The 18,204-nt window shown below is 45.2% G+C and overlaps 1 protein-coding gene across 1 annotated transcript in view; it reads left to right on the top strand.

Moving 5' to 3' along the window:
• syne2b (spectrin repeat containing, nuclear envelope 2b) overlaps positions 1-18,204 on the top strand; it is a 268,255-nt gene that overhangs the window by 51,969 nt on the left and 198,082 nt on the right. Inside the window, exons 29-45 of the mRNA XM_056295430.1 lie at positions 417-616; positions 936-1,008; positions 1,859-1,938; positions 2,079-2,199; positions 3,593-3,892; positions 4,971-5,566; positions 6,177-6,332; positions 6,679-6,829; positions 7,159-7,317; positions 7,566-7,733; positions 10,339-10,440; positions 11,470-11,670; positions 11,946-12,153; positions 12,432-12,544; positions 12,934-13,136; positions 15,924-16,031; positions 17,109-17,382. Of these exons, the coding sequence (XP_056151405.1) occupies positions 417-616; positions 936-1,008; positions 1,859-1,938; positions 2,079-2,199; positions 3,593-3,892; positions 4,971-5,566; positions 6,177-6,332; positions 6,679-6,829; positions 7,159-7,317; positions 7,566-7,733; positions 10,339-10,440; positions 11,470-11,670; positions 11,946-12,153; positions 12,432-12,544; positions 12,934-13,136; positions 15,924-16,031; positions 17,109-17,382 (3,213 nt within the window). The remainder of the gene's footprint in view (positions 1-416; positions 617-935; positions 1,009-1,858; positions 1,939-2,078; positions 2,200-3,592; positions 3,893-4,970; positions 5,567-6,176; positions 6,333-6,678; positions 6,830-7,158; positions 7,318-7,565; positions 7,734-10,338; positions 10,441-11,469; positions 11,671-11,945; positions 12,154-12,431; positions 12,545-12,933; positions 13,137-15,923; positions 16,032-17,108; positions 17,383-18,204) is intronic.

The following is an 18,204-nucleotide window of genomic DNA, read 5'->3' on the forward strand; positions in this document are numbered from 1 at the left end:
AGGTTTCATTTATGTGTTAAATGAAGAGGCAGCACATCAGATAGCAAGCTTAAAAAGAGCTGCACGTTTCTACTCTTTCTGTATTTGTGCGCTGCTGCCATCTATGGGCTGGAGCTATGTGGTACAACATGGATAGGGTTTGTACTGCCAAGTGTGAAATTATTTTTTCATGGGACACGTTTTTAAACCTGGTCTTTTTTCATTGAATAGCCTGTCATGTTCAAACAGTTGATTTTTTTTTTACTATCCATCCATCCAGACTGACTTGTTTAAACATTCATATACACTGTACATTGAATATGTATAAAACTGGGGGGAAAAAACTGGTTTTTGTTGGCAGTTTAAATCCCCTACATCTGAATTCAGAAAAAAAAAATAATTGCAATTTACTGACTATACTTTCATCGTGTTTCTAGATTTGTTTCTCAGGGGAGGGCACTCTGGCACAGGCAGGGCAGCACCTAGAGGCCCTCAAAGAGTTGTGTGACACCCTGAGCCCAGAAGACGCCCACCGGCTGGCCCAGGCTCAGCTCAGGGAGTGCGAGAAGAGACTTGCTGCCATCCAGCACCAGTTCAGTGGAGACAGGGACACGCCACCCCCTGATTCTGATTCTGGGTGAGACACTGAGGGCAGATTGTTAGAGATTAACGTTAAGTTGACACTAAAACTCAAAAGATTAAAGCTGTAATGAAAAGGCATTGTATTACATCTAGAATCACTGAATGGCTTTGCAAAGCTGTCCCCTTAATGGATACCCCAAGTTCAATTCTGCTTGTTTGGCCATACCTGTCGAGATGTCTTTGAGCAAGATATTTAACCCTCACCCGTTTGAATGGCACTCAACTAGAAGGAGATGGAATAAAGTAGCAGACTGAATTAAATTATTTTTAATGTTCACAACTCGTGTGGTTGTTATTTGATCTGTGTTCCTCAGGAAACTCCATCAGGATACAGCCCCAGAAGAGGAGGCCACAAAAACTGGTGACAAGCCTCAAACCTCAACAGAGGTAAGACATGAAAACCTCGAAAACCACATCCTGTTGTTAAATAATCAGAAATATTGAGGGTCCGCGGTGGTGTAGTGGTCTAAGCATCGGCTTTGTGTCGATGCAGTTGCCCACTGGGGACTGGGGTTCGCGCCCCGGTCTTGTCAGATCCGACTATGGCCGGACAGCCTTCCCAGTCAGTTGGGAGCAGCAATAATTGGCAGCGCTGTCTTCGGGAGGGGGCGGAGTCAGCTTGTGTTCGTCACATGAATGCGTCTCTGTGTGTGTTAGAAAAAGCAGTGGTTCAGCCTGGATTCGCCTTGTCACGAAAGCGGGGAGGCGTCTCCTTCGAGACTGCCGGCCGGAGAGATGCAGTTGGCGAACGCATGCAGTACGAGGGTGGGTGTTTGAACTAAAATAGGGATCAACTGGTCACTAAATTGGAAGGAAAATCAGAAATAAATTTTGGTTGGTCGTGGCGCCTGTTCAGAGGGGAGGGGGAACTGGGGGGAATAGCATGATCCTCCCACGTGCTACATCCCCCCGGTGAAACTCCTCGCTGTCAGGTGAAAAGCAGCGGCTGGTGACTCCACGTGTATCGGAGGAGACATGGTAGTCTGCGGCCAAGTACAATTGGGGAGAAAAAAAAAGGGGGGGGGGTCCACATTTTTTTATTTAAACTGCAAGGGAGGTTTGCAGAGTAAACTTAGTTTTTATTAGCAATGCCCACCTCATGTTGATGCTGGTACATACATTCACACCCGGGAGCTGCCCAGGATAACTGCAGTCTTGTACAGCTAACCGATCACTGACAGTACAACCAAAATAACAGATTTTATGTAATGGGTATTTTTGTCTGGTCACTGCGAAGGCGAGCACTGTTGAGAGGAGGGAGGTTGAAGAGCAGGCCTCCGTGGAAGACGACGTGGCAAGAAAGGAGGCTGTCGAGAGGTATTCTATAATCACTTCATGTACAAACATCATTTAAACTTATTTAAATGCATTGCAACTGCAAATTGATTAGCAATCCTGTTATGTTGTCTGGACCATTGCACCATGTTTGACTCATTGTAATTGTGATATCTCCCCAGATATGACAGTTCCAGAGAGACTTTGCGAACCCAAATGGCTAAAAATGAACTGAGCATCCAGGATGTTCCATCAGAATCCGTCTCTCTTAAAGGTCTTCATACACGGTTACAGGAAATACAGGTACAGTGTTTATAGATGAATAAATATTAATAACCTTTCTGACTAATTTACAGCTGAAGTGATTGATAGATATTAAATATTAAAGGACATGTTGGATGGGTTGTTGGATGTGGGATCCTCTGAGCGCATATGCATCCCACTGCTGCCTCCAATGTAGTGAGAATTCAGGGGGCAGCCGGGAATCTGCCACACCAGAAGCGGAACTACGGTGTGGGAAGATGGCAGGGCAAATTCACGTTTGCAGCGCGGCCTCACCAAGTACTGGTGTGGGAAGATGGCGGCGCGAATTCACGTTTGCGGTGGCCTCACCCAATACCGGCCATGCAGTGTCTTTGTCCATGTCTGCAACTAAGTTTGTCTTCGTTTAATGGCTGGGAGAGCTGGCGCTGGATTGGCTGGGAGAGCTTGGTCTGCCCTGTCCTGTGGGTCCAGGGACCATGGCCCTACCTGGAGCTGTGCCCAAAGAGTAACACCGAGAGCGGTCTGACAGGACGTGGAAGCCGGGCAGGCTAAGCTAACGGATAGCCCATGCAGACCGGCACTTCCAACAGTCATCCTGGCTGGCGTTCGTTCTCCTGGACAGTGATTTTTAAAAAAAAAATTTTTTTTAGATATGTATGTTACTTTGGATATATGTGTTCTTATAGTTTTTGGATATGTGTTTTGGTCTTTGTGTTGCACTGCTGTGGGCTGGGGGAAGTGATGTTTTGAAATGACCAAGTGTTTCTGATTCTGATTTCTGATTCTGAATTAAACCTGGGTTTCCCGCACCACGGGCGACTGTGCTAACCAGTCAACTAAAGGGCCGACCCTTTAGCCAAGGGCTAGCGAGTCTACACATCCGTGGTCGTTACACTGTTACAAAAGCTTTGCTCAAAATGTGTTATATTTTATAGGATCTAATCATCAATGCCTTGGAAATTTTGAATGATAAATATAAGGCAACCTTATAAGAGTCAATTAGGTATTAGATATTGGATATTCGCCTTTGAAGAAGATGGAAAGTGGGTAAACTAACTGCAAACCAAGTTCTTGGTTGGCAAAATTATGGCATTTATGGACAGATTCATCTCATCTCATCTCATCTCATCTCATCTCATCTCATCATCAGCCGCTTCTCCGGGGTCAGGTCGCGGTAGCAGCAAGCTAAGAAGGGCACTCCAGACGTCCCTCTCCCCAGCAACGCCCTCCAGCTCCTCCTGGGGGATCCCAAGATCCCCCAGGAGGAGCTGGGATGGACAGATTATTCCTACATATTCTAGATATGGAATTATTAACTCTGTAATAATTAATTTTCTTTATAGAATTAATTTGACTTTTATAATGAGTGTAGTGTTTTCGGATTGAACCAGCCATGGTCATCCCTGCTCATACAGCTGTCATTTTCTCCCAGTTCTTGAGGCAGGAGACTGAGTCCCTGTGGTCGGACTATGCAAACCAGTGCTGCCAGTGCTCCCAACTGACTGGGAAGGCTGTTCTGGAGCAGGAGATAGTGGAGCTGCAAGAGCAGTGGCGCTGCCAACAGGTCAACCTCCAGAGGAGAGGCAGTTCTCTGGGCGCGGCCCTCAGACAGATCGACTCCACGGAAAACCACATGGTGGACTTCACTGACCGCCTCGGCCGCTATCTCAGACAGCCCAAGGACATCACTGCCTTCACACTGGCCAACACCAACATCCTCACCGATATCAAGGTCTGACCTCAATCATGGGGTGCCAATGTTTTCTTTTTTTTATGTGTATCTAAACAAAGGCAAATTTTTGTCTTACCAGCATTTGAGTTGTTAACAAGATATTCATTCATGTCATTGTTTGTGTGAAGAGGCAGGTAGCTTCATTGCTTTCTACATATCAGTCTGTAGCTGCAGTCTTTCTTAATGAAATCAGTCCAATTGACGAACTCCACAAAAGTGTTTACATGAGTGCTACATAAAATGATTGGATAGGGCGTCCGGGTGGTGTGGCGTTCTATTCCGTTGCCTACCAACACGGGGATCGCCGGTTCGAATCCCCGTGTTACCGCCGGCTTGGTTGGGCGTCTCTACAGACACAATTGGCTGTGTCTGCGGGTGGGATGCTGGATGCTGGATGTGGATGTGGATATGTGTCTTGGTCGCTGCACTAGTGCTTCCTCTGGTCGGTCGGGGCACCTGTTTGGGGGGGAACTGGGGGGGAAATAGCATGATCCTCCCACACACTGCGTCCCCCTGGCGAAACTCCTCACTGTCAGGTGAAAAGAAGAAGCAGCTGGTCACTCCACATGTATCGGAGGAGGCATGTGGTGGTCTGCAGCCCTCCCTGGATTGGCAGAGGGGGTGGAGCAGAGATCGGGACGGCTCGGAAGAGTGGGGTAATTGGACAAGTACAATTGGGGAGGAAAAAAAGGTGAAAAATAATAAATAAATAAAACGATCGGATAGAGTGTTCTGTGTGCATGCTTCACTGTAAGTAATCATAAAGTAGGGGTGTGATGAGTATTTTTACTCTGATTGGGTTGTTTTTCTGAGTATTAGTGCAATAAAATGCCCTATGTAAATATAGCTATTGTTTGGATTCAAGTTTATCCTAATGCCACCTTCACACTCACCTATAGAAAACATAGAAAGTAGATAGATGGAACTGAATTGAATCCATGCTTTCAGCTTTTAGCATTGCATTGTATTATTAGACACTTTTGAGACATTTTAGGGCCCTGTCCCTCAGTTAGAACTTGTACATTAAGCCCAATTGTCTCAAAATGTCATTTAAGGTCTCTTGTGTGTTTTGGGACAGGAACTGGATGACAGTATTCAGAGTGAACTTGACCAACTGTCTAGACTGGACTCTGAATCTAGTGACCTAGACCCCAGAGACCGTTCCCCTCTGTCCCGCGAGGTGGAGACCCACAGAACCAGCCTGGACCAACTCCGCCAGCAGGTACAAAAGAGCGAGGCCGCCGCCCGCGCCCTGGACCGATTCCTCATGTCCCTGCGCACTGTGGAGCAAGACATCTCCGGAGTGCAGGGCTCCCCCTGTAGTGATGCCACGATACTGCAGGATTGTCGCTCCAAGCTGGCTGTGATCAGGCAGAGCATTGACAGTCTGAGAGACAAGGCTCCCCTGCTGGATGTGCTGCTCCAAGGAGCCAGGTTGACTGTCACAAGGGATGGAGTGCCAGCCTCCTGTCTGGACATGGTGGCTGCCTTGGTGCGCAGGCTGGAGGAGGCTGATAATGGGCTGGCCAGCCAGCAGCACAGCCTCCAGAAGGAGATGGATACCAAGTCTCTGGGCCTGAGGAAGAGGACACTGCTTGGTGAGATGAGGAAGCTGCAGGATACAGCGGAGAGGCAGGGCCTGAAGGAGCCCACCATGCCTGCTGTGCAGCAAAGGTGTGTGGGTATTTATACTTAAAGAATAATACAATTTTTTTACAAATTGAATCTTATTTTTGTAGTTTTTGCCATTGTGCATATCAGTAATGATATCAGTTTACTCATCGGCTTCACTGTGGAGAGTTTGGACATGGGAGCACTGCTAGATACAGTGGTGTCATTTGGGGGGAGGAGGTCACAGAATATGATCCTTAAACGTGTCCTTTCAAAAACAAAAAACCCTAGTGCCTAGCTAGGCTGTGTACATGATTTCCTGTTGTCTGTTACTTCTCAATTGCACTGGCGGGGTTGTTTATCAGTCAATGGTTACTATTATATATGGAAAGTAAGCTGGTCACTCCCTACAAGTTGAACCAGGAAGTTGCTCAGCAATATGATGGACCATCCATAATAGTGGACATTTAGAGTAATAAACTGTTACCCTTCACTTTCGTTTTCATTTCCAAATACATGGATTAGATAACCGGGTTTCACTGGACTTGTTGAAACATATCTAATGCTTAGCAATATGATTTTGAGGGTTTTTCTCTGATTTTGGTATTTTGGGGCATACATCTCGTCCTGGAAAAATAAAAATTATTAATCACTAAAATACTGTGTTTCCCAGGCTGCGTGCCCTGTCAGATTTGGAGGGTCAGTTGAAGGCCCAGCGCTCAGAGCTCGAGAACCTTCGTGAGGTGGGTGGGAAGCAAGGAGGAGGAGAGAACCTCCTACAGGAGGTAGAGACTCAGTGGGAGGAGACCCAGAGAGCTGTGGCTGACAGGTAGGGTCAAGTGGAGGAGCAGAGATGAGAGACATAAGAGGGCAGAAGGGGGAATAAAAGCTTAGCCAATTGGTTGTGTGTGTGTGTGTGTGTGCGTGTGTGTGTGAGAGAGAGAGAGTGAGAGTAAGACAGAGATAAATGTCTTTTTGTGTGTGTGTGTGTGTGAGAGAGAGAGAGAGGAAGAGAGAGTAAGACAGAGAGATAGATGTTTTTGTGTGGTGTGTGTGTGTGTGTGGGAGGTAAGACTTTACAAATAATTTGTGGACTAAGGTTGCAGCTCCCTGGTCAGACTACAAACGAAAGAGAGAAAATGCATGTTTTATTTGCCCCCCCCCCCCCCGTGCAGACAGGAGCAGTGCAGTGTGCTGCTGGAACTCCTGAAAAAGTTCCAGAGCTGCCGCAGTTACCTGAGCAACACCATGCAGAAAGCCGAGCAGACCATCAGTGAGCAGGCATCCTACATGGGCAAGGATAACCTGCAGAAGCTCATAGCCAAGGTGACTGGACTGATGACATCACTTCCTGCTCTTTAGTTCTGTATACTACATCCCACCTCCTCCATACTCACATCTTTATACAGGCACCTACATTCTGTACGTGCTGTTATACGCACGCACGCACGCACGCACGCACGCACGCACGCACGCACGCACGCACGCACGCACGCACGCACGCACGCACACACACACACACACACACACACACACACACACACATACATGTAAACCTAACGGGAAATTCAGTCAGCCATTGTTGTGTGTTCTTACAAGGAAGTGACTGTGTGTTGTGTGGTTTTGCTCCCCTGTGTTTTTGTGTGTCTGTCAAGGTCCACGATATAAAGGAAGAGGTTGGTGGTCTCGGGGAGCGTATGGAGGAGATTAGAGGTGTTTGCAGACAGCTGCAGTCTCACCTTAAGAAGATCCCAGACTGCAGCGAGACGCCATTCGAGGCGGAAGCAGACATGCTGGTGGACAGCTGGCTGGATGTAAGACCCCCTGGACATGGACAGGATAGTCAGGATGTGTAGAACAGGTTTTAAGCACACTGAATAGTCTGCTGGGCTTATTGGGGACATGGAGGCAGTCTTTTCTTTATGTTGTAAATCAAGGTGAAGGCAACAGGCACAGACAGTGACAGACGGGATTTGAATTTTCATAGAAAGACCTGACACTAAGCACTTGAAGGGTAGTACTGAAAGTGCTAAACTGGAGTCTGTGTTGGTTTGTTTTTCAGGTGACAGAGAAGACCGATACATACATGGACAACCTGCAGGTAGGACTGGAGCTCTGGGAGAAGCAGCTGATGCTGGGGGGAGAGGTGGACAGCTGGGCCGCAGCTAAACTGACCCTGTTTGCAGAGAGTCATCATTTCTACAGCGAGCAGCAAGTTTTAGACATGAGGGTAAGGGTTTTATAAACACAGACTTCACCAGGCTTCACAGGAAGCTCACACAGCCTTTTAGTGGAAGCAGAGGAACAACATACAATGAAAAAGAAGAGTTGAGAGCAAAAAATGCAGTAAGCTGTCTCTTTAGTTAAACTTTCAGTCTGAGAGGGCGTCCGGGTGGCGTGGTTGTCTATTCTATTGCCTACTAACACGGGGCTTGCCGGTTTGAATCCCCATGTTACCGCCAGCTTGGTCGGGCATCCCTACAGACACAGTTGGCCGTGTCTCCAGGTAAGAAGTCGGATAGGGGTATGTGTCCTTGTCACTGCACTAGCGCCTCCTCTGGTCGGTTGGGGTGCCTGTTCAGGAGGGAGGGGTAACTGGGGGGAATAGCATGATCCTCCCACGTGCTCCCCCTGGTGAAACTCCTCACTGTCAGGTGAAAAGAAGCGGCTGGTGACTCCACATGTATTGGAGGAGGCATGTGGTAGTCTGCAGCCCTCCCCGGATCAGCAGAGGGGGTGGAGCAGTGACCGGGACAGCTTGGAAGAGTGGGGTAGTTGGCCACGTACAATTGGGAAGAAAAAGGGGGGGGAAAGCCACAAAAAAACGTACCGTAATCCCTGACAAATGTAAGTACAGTTTTTTCAGCAACAGTCCAGTGAGGCTATCAGCAAGCCAGCAAGCCATCTAAATCCCTACTACAATTTCCACTACACTCCTATCATTCATCTTGTAAACTTGTCAATAAAACAATGCTATTTTCCCAATGCCTGGAAATCAGTAGTAATAACCCATATTTTGGCGGTCCAACCAATGCAACCAATTACAGACCTATCAGTATTCTCCCAGTTATTTCTAAAGTAACTGGAAGAGTAATTTGTGACCAATTAATAGCCCATCTAAACCATAGCCATTTCCCACTGCATCCTATGCAGTTTCATTTCAGGAAACATCATTCCACAGGGACAGCAAATCACTATCTCATTGAACAAATTAAATCCAGTCTTGATAGGGTTGGTGTTGTTGGTGCTGTTTTCCTTGATTTTTAAAAAGGCTTTTGATATGGTCAACCATGATGTTCTTTTATCCAAACTGTCAAAAGTTCAATTTCTCTACTTGTGCAATAACATGGATGGAGTCATACCTAAACTCAAGAAAACTGCATAAGAATTAATGACACATGCTCATATTTTTCTGGCTACCATTGGAGTTCCACAGGGATCGATCCAGGGACCAATTCTGTATAGGTTATACATTAATGATCTGCCCTTGATATGTCCAGAGGTTCGCATTCAGATATACGCAGACAAGTTATTTACACCCATGCTAAAACAAGAGAACAAGCTGCTTCCAAACTCACTGTGGTATTGAACAAAGTATCAGACTAGTTAATTCGCTGTTGTCTTACTCTTAATGTTAACAAAACTGTGGGCATATATTTTTCTATCAGGAGAAATTACATCAACCTAGTATCCTAGTTAAAGGAGAGGTGGCACATATTGTTGAGCACTTCAAATATCTGGGCATAATCGTTGATTCTAACTTGAATTTTAAAAAACATACAAAAAAAGGTCTCCAGAAGTGTCAGAGCTAGCCTGATGAATTTTAGACATATTAGGCATCAATTGCCTCTAGCTGCTGCTAAGCTCTTTATGCCCTCAAGGATTTTTTCATACTTATCTTACTGTACTACAAGCTAGTCCCAGGCAGGAGTGACTACGCTAAAATCGTTATACACTCTTTACAAACAAGAGAAATGTGAAAATTCTTGATTAAAACAACCAAGGAGCTATCGTCATTGTACTGTCATTCAAAAATACAATTTATCGACCTTTGACAGTTTTCTTTGTTTTGCAGATATGCATCTGATGTATAAATCCATTCGTGATCTTGCACCATCACCACTTAAACAATGTGTGTCATTCTGCAAGGACAATGCTAGGGAAAAAAAGGGCATCAGTCAGATGTGACTGCTCAGCTAAATTTATGAAAACTGCTTTCGGACAGTCAGCATTTTCAGTCAGAGCAGCAGATAAATGGAACTCAATTCCCACCCGTATCAGAGAAGGCACAAGCTTCAGTATTTTTACAACAACACGTAAAACATGGCTCAAGACATACCAATCATGTGAGCACTGATCTAAAGCTTTGTTGGAACTAATGGTTTTCCAACATGGAGAGTATACAATGTATATTTTATATGATATATAATGTACTGTTTGTAAATTCTGGTAATTGTATTGCTTTTAATTGTTTGTATTGTACTGTATTGTTATTAATATTTCCCTGCCCAGGGACTGCAGATGTAAGTGAGCTATATAGCTAATTCTAGCCCAACAGTTGTGTTGTGCATGGGCCCTGTTAAATGAAATAAACTAAACCAAACTAAACTACTTTCATTATCTCCAACCCAGTTTCTGACTATTAAGGTATACTTTGCACTGGGCTTATTGGAAAAGCAAAAGCTAGTGGAGTAATCTTTTTATGTCCAGTTTCAGTTGGATAAAAGTTCATCTTCAGAGTTCGCTATGTTTGTTTATTTATTTGTTTGTTTGTTTATTTATTTATTTGGTTAGTTGTTTTTAAATGCTAAACTTTTACTTTCTTTGTCTTTCAGGATGAGATACATGTCCATGAGGAGAATATTGAGCGTTTCAACAAAAAGTCCAAAGAGATCCAGGAGATGCTTCAAAGCCAGGAGCCGCCGCTGGAGCTACAGGTAAGGCTTAAAATTCTCACATAGTGGAGTGTCCAGGTAGTGTAGCAGTCTATTCTGTTGGCTACCAACATGGGGATCGCCGGTTCGAATCCCCATGTTACCTCTGGCTTGGACGAGTATCCCTACAGACACAACTGGCAGTGTCTGCAGGTGGGAAGTCAGATGTCGGTATGTGTCCTGGTCACTGAATTAGCGCCTCGTCTGGTCAGTCAGGGCACCTGTTTGGGGCGGAGGGGGAACTGGGGGGAATAGCGTGAGCCTCCCATGTGCTATGTCCCCCTGGTGAAACTCCTCCCTGTCAGGTGAAAAGAAATAGCTGGTGAGTCCACATGTACTGGAGGAGGCTTGTGGTAGTCTGTAGCCCGCCCCGGCTCAGCAGAGGGGGTGGAGCAGTGACCAGGACAGCTCGGAAGAGTGGGGTAATTGGCCGGGTACAATTGGGGGGGGGGGGGGAATCTGGGGAAAAAAAATCTGACATAGTTCAATTTTTTTGAGTTATAGTTCAAGTTATTCCAGCCATCTTAACAGGTGAATGTAACTACCTGATGGAAAATAAAACAGGCAGTACTGGTGGTTCCTTGAGACCGAATTGAGAACCACCGGTGTAATGAAAACATTAGCAGCTACAATGGAGATGTGCATATCAAACCAGAGGGGCTAGTATGTATTTTGCATTGTATATGGATCTGTTTGAATGTGGATCTATTTGGTAATAAAGAACATAATTGAACTATCTGGCAGATTAGAAACCCAGGAGTAGTAGTTATCCCTGAGGACCTAATTGAGAACCACTGCTTCATATAATATTGAAATTCCCGAGAGCAATAAAGCATATTGTCCCTTTAATTAAGACTCTCTTCTCGTTTCCTCGTCTCTTGTTGTCTCCTCTTCTCTTCTTGTCTCCTCATCTCTTCTCTTCTCTCCTCTCGTCTCTTTTCATCCCTTCTCTTCTCTACCCTTTCTCGTCTCTTCTCTTCTCCTCTTCTCTTCTCTCCTCTTCTTGTCTCCTCGTCTCTTCTCTTTCCCCAGGTGATGGAGACCCAGCTTAGAAAGAGGATGGAGCAGGTGAAGGAGCTGTTTGCTGACAGCACTGACGTTTATGAGGAGCTGATGGCAGTGAAGAAACGCCTCGCAGAGAAGATTGAGGAGTGCCGGGCAGCCATAGAGAGCATCCAGTCTTCTGTCAGCAAGGTCACGGCCTCAGATTCCCAGGCCGAGGCCCAGATTCAGGTCGCTTTTTTATACGATATCCTTTACTATGATAATGTGTATGTTTTGTATAGGAAATAGAAAAGTTATTTGAAATCATTGTTTTGAACAAGTTGAATGGATGGACCAACCGATAGATAGACCTACATACATATATATATCACATTACAGGACATACATAACACACACACACACACACACACACACACACACACACAAATATAGGGACTAAACAACAAGATAAATCATCTGTTGACTTTCTGTATTAACTGCTTTGTTTATTTTACGTCCAACAGGACCTGTGTGAGCAGCTGGAGGTCCAGGAGGAGCAGGCGGAGGCTGTGTTGAAAGAGGTGGGCTTGGTGTCCAGTGTGGCCAGCCCTCAAGTGCTGGAGTTCCTGTCTGGAGACTGTACCAGGCTAAGGGAGGCTGTCTCCCATACCAAGGATATGATCGAGCTGAAGAGGGAAGATGGGAGGGAGGGCCTGGTGAAAGTCATTAAAGGTGATATTGTGTTTTTTTGTTTATTGTTTTTTTTTTTTTTGATAGACATAGACTAATTTTTCAACCTTTATGTTTCAGCGATATTTTTATTGTTATTCTTTATTTGGAGGGTGAAAGTAATTACTTGGGGATAGAGACTGGGAGACTGAGTTCGATAGTTTAACCTATGAGACATTTTAAATTGTTTTCCATTTGTCTTGTTTTGCAGTGAATGCTAAAGTAGCTTGTTTTGTGTCTCGGCTGTTAAAGACTTTTCATCTTTTTCCATGTTGCCTCAGATGAAAGCAAGTCATTTGAGGACTGGTTCCAGGACTTGCAGCTGTCTGTTAATGAGTGCTTCGAGAACCCCGAGTGCAGGACAGATGTGGAGACATCTCTGCAAAGGCTGACTGTGAGTTTCAAGATGGATGGGTGGATGGATGAATGAATGGGTGGATGAATAGATGGATGGATGGATGGATGAGTGAGTGGATGATAGCTGAATGGATGGGTGAATTAGTGGGTAGATGGGTGGGTGGGTTGATGGATGAATTTATAATTTAATATTTTTATACTTAATGCCTTACAGAAAATTTCCCAATAATTAAACATTTCATTGAAAAAAAATAGCTATGTTTATTATCCATTTGTTCCTTTTTGCAACTAAAAGGAATGAATACTTCGATATCTGTAGGTGGCGGTTGCACCTGTTCCCACTGATGCCCCAATATTGATTGTGATACCCTTTATAACTCAGACAAGGCAGGATTTTGACATATTTGTCTCACATCTATCTACCAGGGTTTCTTGGCATCCCAGGATGGAGAGAGACGCCTGGACCAGTTAAGACATCACCTGGAGACTGAGAAAGAGCAGGTTTCTCCTCAGGAGCTGTCTCAGCTGGCTGCCTGGCTGAAGGAGCAGCAGGAAGAGGTGGCGACATTCAGAGCCCACTGCCTAAATAGACAGCAACAAATGGAGTCTGCCCTTAATGCCTTGAACAGGTAAACGCTGGCTTGGTTCCTGCAACAGAGCTGAATAAGTTTGACCAAGGATTATGTTGTTCAGTATTACTGACCAGTTATACTTGTTATTTCAATATGACTTTTATCTTCCAATCACATCAAGACACAAGCAGATTTGATTAAAAAGTGATCAGGCGGGGCATCCAGGTAGCATAGTGGTCTATTCCGTTGCCTACCAACACGGGGATCGCCGGTTCGAATCCCCATGTTACCTCCGACTTGGTCGGGCGTCCCTATAGACACAATTGGCTGTGTCTGCCGGTGGGAAGCTAGATGTGGGTATGTGTCCTGGTCGCTGCACTAGCGCCTCCTCTGGTTGGTCGGGGCGCCTGTTTGGGGGAAGTAGGGGAAATAGCATGATCCTCCCACGCGTTTCCCCCTGGCGAAACTCCTCATTGTCAGGTGAAAAGAAGTGGCTGGCGACTCCGCATGTATCGGAGGAGACATGTGGTAGTCTGCAGCTCTCCCCAGATCGGTAGAGGGGATGGAGCAGTGAACGGGACGGCTTGGAAGAGTGGGATAATTTGCCGGATACAATTGAGGAGAAAAAAAAGGGGGGGGGGCCAAAAAATAAGAAAAGTGACCAGGGTTGCCAGTCATGAGAGGTCTGTGTGGAATTGTATATTGCAGTTTACCTGTAGTGCATGAACTAGCATTTTAAAGACACCAATAGCAAGACAAACAAAGGTCATCAAGATATGCATTGAGCAAAAGTTTAAATGCAACACTTTTGTTTTTGCCCCCATTCTTCATAAGCTGAAGTAAATTATCCCAGATTTTTTTCTATGTGCTCTACGAGCTTAATTCTCAGATTTAGCACACAAATTTGTATGCATTTCATGTTATTTCATCATATTTCATCCATTGCCACCTATCTGACAGGTGTGACATCAACATGCTTATTAAACAGCATGATACAGCATGACAGGGTGTTGTTTATCTTGGGGAGAATAAAAGGACACTCTAAAATGTGCAGTTTTTGCTGCACAACATTATGCCAGAGATGCCACAAACACTGAGAGATCATGCAGTTGGCATGCTGATTGCAGGATTGTCCACTAGAGCTGTTACCATAATATTGAATGTCCATTTCACTGCCATAAGCCACCTCTGGAGTCTTTAAAAGATTTCGACAGTGTGGCTAACCAGCTCCACAATTGTAGACCACATGTGACCACACCAGCCCAGGACCACTACATCCAGCTTCCGCACCAGCAGGATCATTTGAGACCAGCCACACAGACAGCTGATGAAACAGTTGGCTTGGACAACCGAAGACTTTCTGATCAAACTCTCAGAAACTGTCTTAGGGAGGTTCTTCTGCATACTCGACATCCTTACCATGGGCTACTCAAGAATGCTGTATGGCCCCTTACCCATCCCGAGTGGGCAAACGGTCACCAAATGATGCCAGTGTTGTTGAAAGAGTGGTCCATGGAGGTGGTGGGGTTTTGGTATGGACAGGCATATTGTAGAGAAAAAAAATGCAGATGCAATTTGTCAACCACAATTTGAATGCACAGAGATACCAGGATGGGATTCTGTGGTCCGTTGTTGTGCCATTCATCTGCCACCACCAACTCGTGTTCAGCATGATAACAGACGGCCACATGTTGCAAAGATCCGTACTGAATATCTTGCAGCTGGAAATGTCCCAGTTCGTCCATGGCCTGCATTCTCAGCAGACATGTCACCCATGGAGCATGCGTGGGATGTTCTGGACTGGCACATATGACCACGTGTACCAGTTTCCACCAATATCAAACAACTTGGCTCAGCCATTGAAGATACAGACCCGTATTTCTGTTCCATCACCCCACCTTGTGTTTCGGGGGGTATCTGTTACCAATGGAGGTATATTTGTAGCCAAAATGATGTGAAATCGATCATTTTTGGCTGATGTGTATCGTTTTTTTTTTTTTTTGTGGCTTTCCCCCCTTGTACTTGGCCAATTACCCCTCTCTTCTGAGCCGTCCCAGTCGCTGCCCCACCCCTTCTGCTGATCCGAGGAGGGCTGCAGACTACCACATGCCTCCTCTGATACATGTGGAGTCACCAGCCACTTCTTTTCACCTGACAGTGAGAGTTTCGCCAGGGGGACGTAGCGTGTGGGAGGATCACGCTATTCCCCCCAGTTCCCCCTCCCCCCCGAACAGACACTCCGACCAACCAGAGGAGGCGCTGGTGCAGCGACCAGGACACATACCCACATCCGGCATCACACCCGCAGACACGACCAATTGTCTGTAGGGACGCCCGACCAAGCCAGAGGCAACACGGGGATTCGAACCGGCGATCCCCATGTTGGTAGGCAACAGAATAGATAAGGCTTAGCGTTTTCGGTTTTCACTGATTTTCACCGAAAAATACCCAGATTTTTAAACTGATTTTCACCCGGATTTTATGTTTCCACGGATCCAAAAGCTGTTCATGTGAGGTTATGTAACAGTGTCCTCTTGTGGCGAAATTCGGTACGCTGAATGGCTTTGAAAAATAAAAAACCGAAAACGCTGAGCTTTGAGAATAGACCGCTACGCTACCCGGATGCCTGTGTTTCCATTTGTGATCTTCAGTTTCATAAAATCTTTGAACTAATCGAGTTTTGTGTTTGAATTTTTGCTCAGCGTAGTTTTAGATAAAAAGGGCCATGTAACACGCTGCATGACAGGCACTTAAAGGTTGTGTGTGGACGCAGTCTCATGAGATTTGATCTTTATAATCTGAACTCCTTAAATCACTGCAGTAAGATAAGTATAACTGTAACAGTCTACAGGAACAGCACAATGACTTTCGTGAGTGGCTCCAGACGAAAGAGCAACAGTCTGTGGAATCGGACCAAGTCAGCCATCTTCTCAAAGACCTTCAGGATGAGAGGTGAACTCCAGGATTCATGTGATCAACACTCAGAACTTTCAGCTTACACGCAATACATTACAACATGGCAGCAATTATTGTATTGAGAGAACTTCAGTTTGCAAGGTCGGCAAAGAGAGAGAATGTTGTGTATTGTACACAACAGTGTTTTATAACTTATAAACTGATGAAACGAAAAAAGTTGCACACTAACTCACCTATGTGCATTTAATTTGTCAAAACGACATTCTCTGCACAATCTGTACAACAGTAGTATTTCAAAACATTTATTTTCTCTTATTTTCTTAAAACAATATGCTAATACAGACTGACTATAGCCGTACAATGGTTATTGACTACCCAGCACTTTGCTGTTGAGATAATTTTCACAAAAGAGGCCTTGCAGAGAGATTACTAGTGTTCCCAAGAAGCACGCCACCATGTTGGAGTAGTCACAATAAAAGGAAAGTGACATTATTTGTTTTTCTTCTCTGATGGTTTTAACCTTTTCACAGTGAAAATGGAGTAAAATGAACAAACAATGATCACATCGAATTAGTCCTTCCTATTTGTGTTGGGGGTAACAGTAAGATCCCTCCTTCTTTTGCCAACACGTTGGTCTGCGCCTCACTACTACTGGATTGGCGACATGGTGGCCCAGTGGTTAACGCTGTTGTCTCACAGCAAGAAGGTCCTGGGTTCGAACCCCAGGCTGTCCTAGTACCTTTCTGTGTGGAGTTTGCATGTTCTCCCCCGTGTCTGTAGTGGGTTCCTTCTAGGTGCTCTGGTTTCCTCCCACCATCAAAAAAAAAACAAACAAAAAAAACCCACATGCATGTTAGAGTTAATACTCCTGTCTGTGCCCCTGAGCAAGGCAAATGAAAGAAGAACTGGAGTTGGTCCCTGGGTGCTGCATGGCAGCTGCCCACTGCTCCTAGCTACACAGCTAACATGGGTTAAATGCAGAAAGTAAATTTCATTTGTATGTATGTACAAAATGACTAGTAAAGAGTATTCTTCTACTCTATACCTTTTGTATTTAGCTGAGATAGAGAAATTCTTTCCTGAATCTAAATTTTGTCCTGATCCATGGTCCAGTGGGAGAGCTGAGGTCCTCAGTGACCTGTTGGCGTCCGTGCGGAGGCAGGGCGTGAGAGCCGATAGCCTCCTGAAAGATGGTGACAACCTCTTACAGCGTTACCACAACCTGGAGGCCAGGCTGCAGGAGGAGGCCAAAGCCCAGAGCGCCCTGGAAGAGGATCGCTTTCTTACCCTTGCTCAGAGCACCGGCGACTGGCTTAGAGACTTGGAGCAATGCCTCAAGTCCTGCAGCAGTGAGACCATGCCGGAAGAGGTGAAGACCACAGCGCAGGTCAGTGATGAAGGCGTAATGCTGGATGAAATACACAGTAGATTCAGAAAAGGGATTTAAAGTGGAAAAAAAAAGAAATTAGTTTGTTTTTCTTCATGTTTCTTTTGCGAAGGAGATATTCAAAAGCCCCTGTTTTTATATATATATATATATATATATATATATATATATATTATTATTATATTTTTTTGCATTTTTATTTTCTTTCTTTTATCTTTTCCTGATTTATCATTTTTGCAACTGTATGAAACTGTGCAGTTTACTTATAATTTACTTACAATTTTAAAATAAGGATGTATTTCATAGTATTTTGCTTTGTACATTTGAATTAGATTTGTTTGATTTCATTCAAACTACATTTATTTGCATACTATGTTGCCAATTTATTTGAACGTGCCATAATCTGAATAAGTAACCTTAAATACAACTAAATCAGGGCATCCGGGTAGCATGGCAGTCTATTCCGTTGCCTACCAACACGGGGCTCGCCGGTTCGAATCCCCGTGTTACCTCCGGCTTGGTCGGGCATCCCTACAGAAACAATTGGCCATGTCTGCAAGTGGGAAGCTGGATGTGGGTATGTGTTCTGGTCGCCGCACTAGCACCTCTGGTCGGTCAGGGTGCCTGTTCGGGGAGGAGGGAGAACTGGTGGGAATAGCGTGATCCTCCCACACGCTACGTCTCCCTGGTGAAACTCCTCACTGTCAGGTGAAAAGAAGCAGCTGGTGACTCCACATGTTATTGGAGGAAGCATGTGGTAGTCTGCAGCCCTCCCTAGATTGGTAGAGGGGGTGGAGCAGCGACCGGGATGGCTCAGAAGAG

This window comes from Lampris incognitus, chromosome 16 (genome assembly GCF_029633865.1).
Source record: "Lampris incognitus isolate fLamInc1 chromosome 16, fLamInc1.hap2, whole genome shotgun sequence".
NCBI classification, from domain to species: domain Eukaryota; kingdom Metazoa; phylum Chordata; class Actinopteri; order Lampriformes; family Lampridae; genus Lampris; species Lampris incognitus.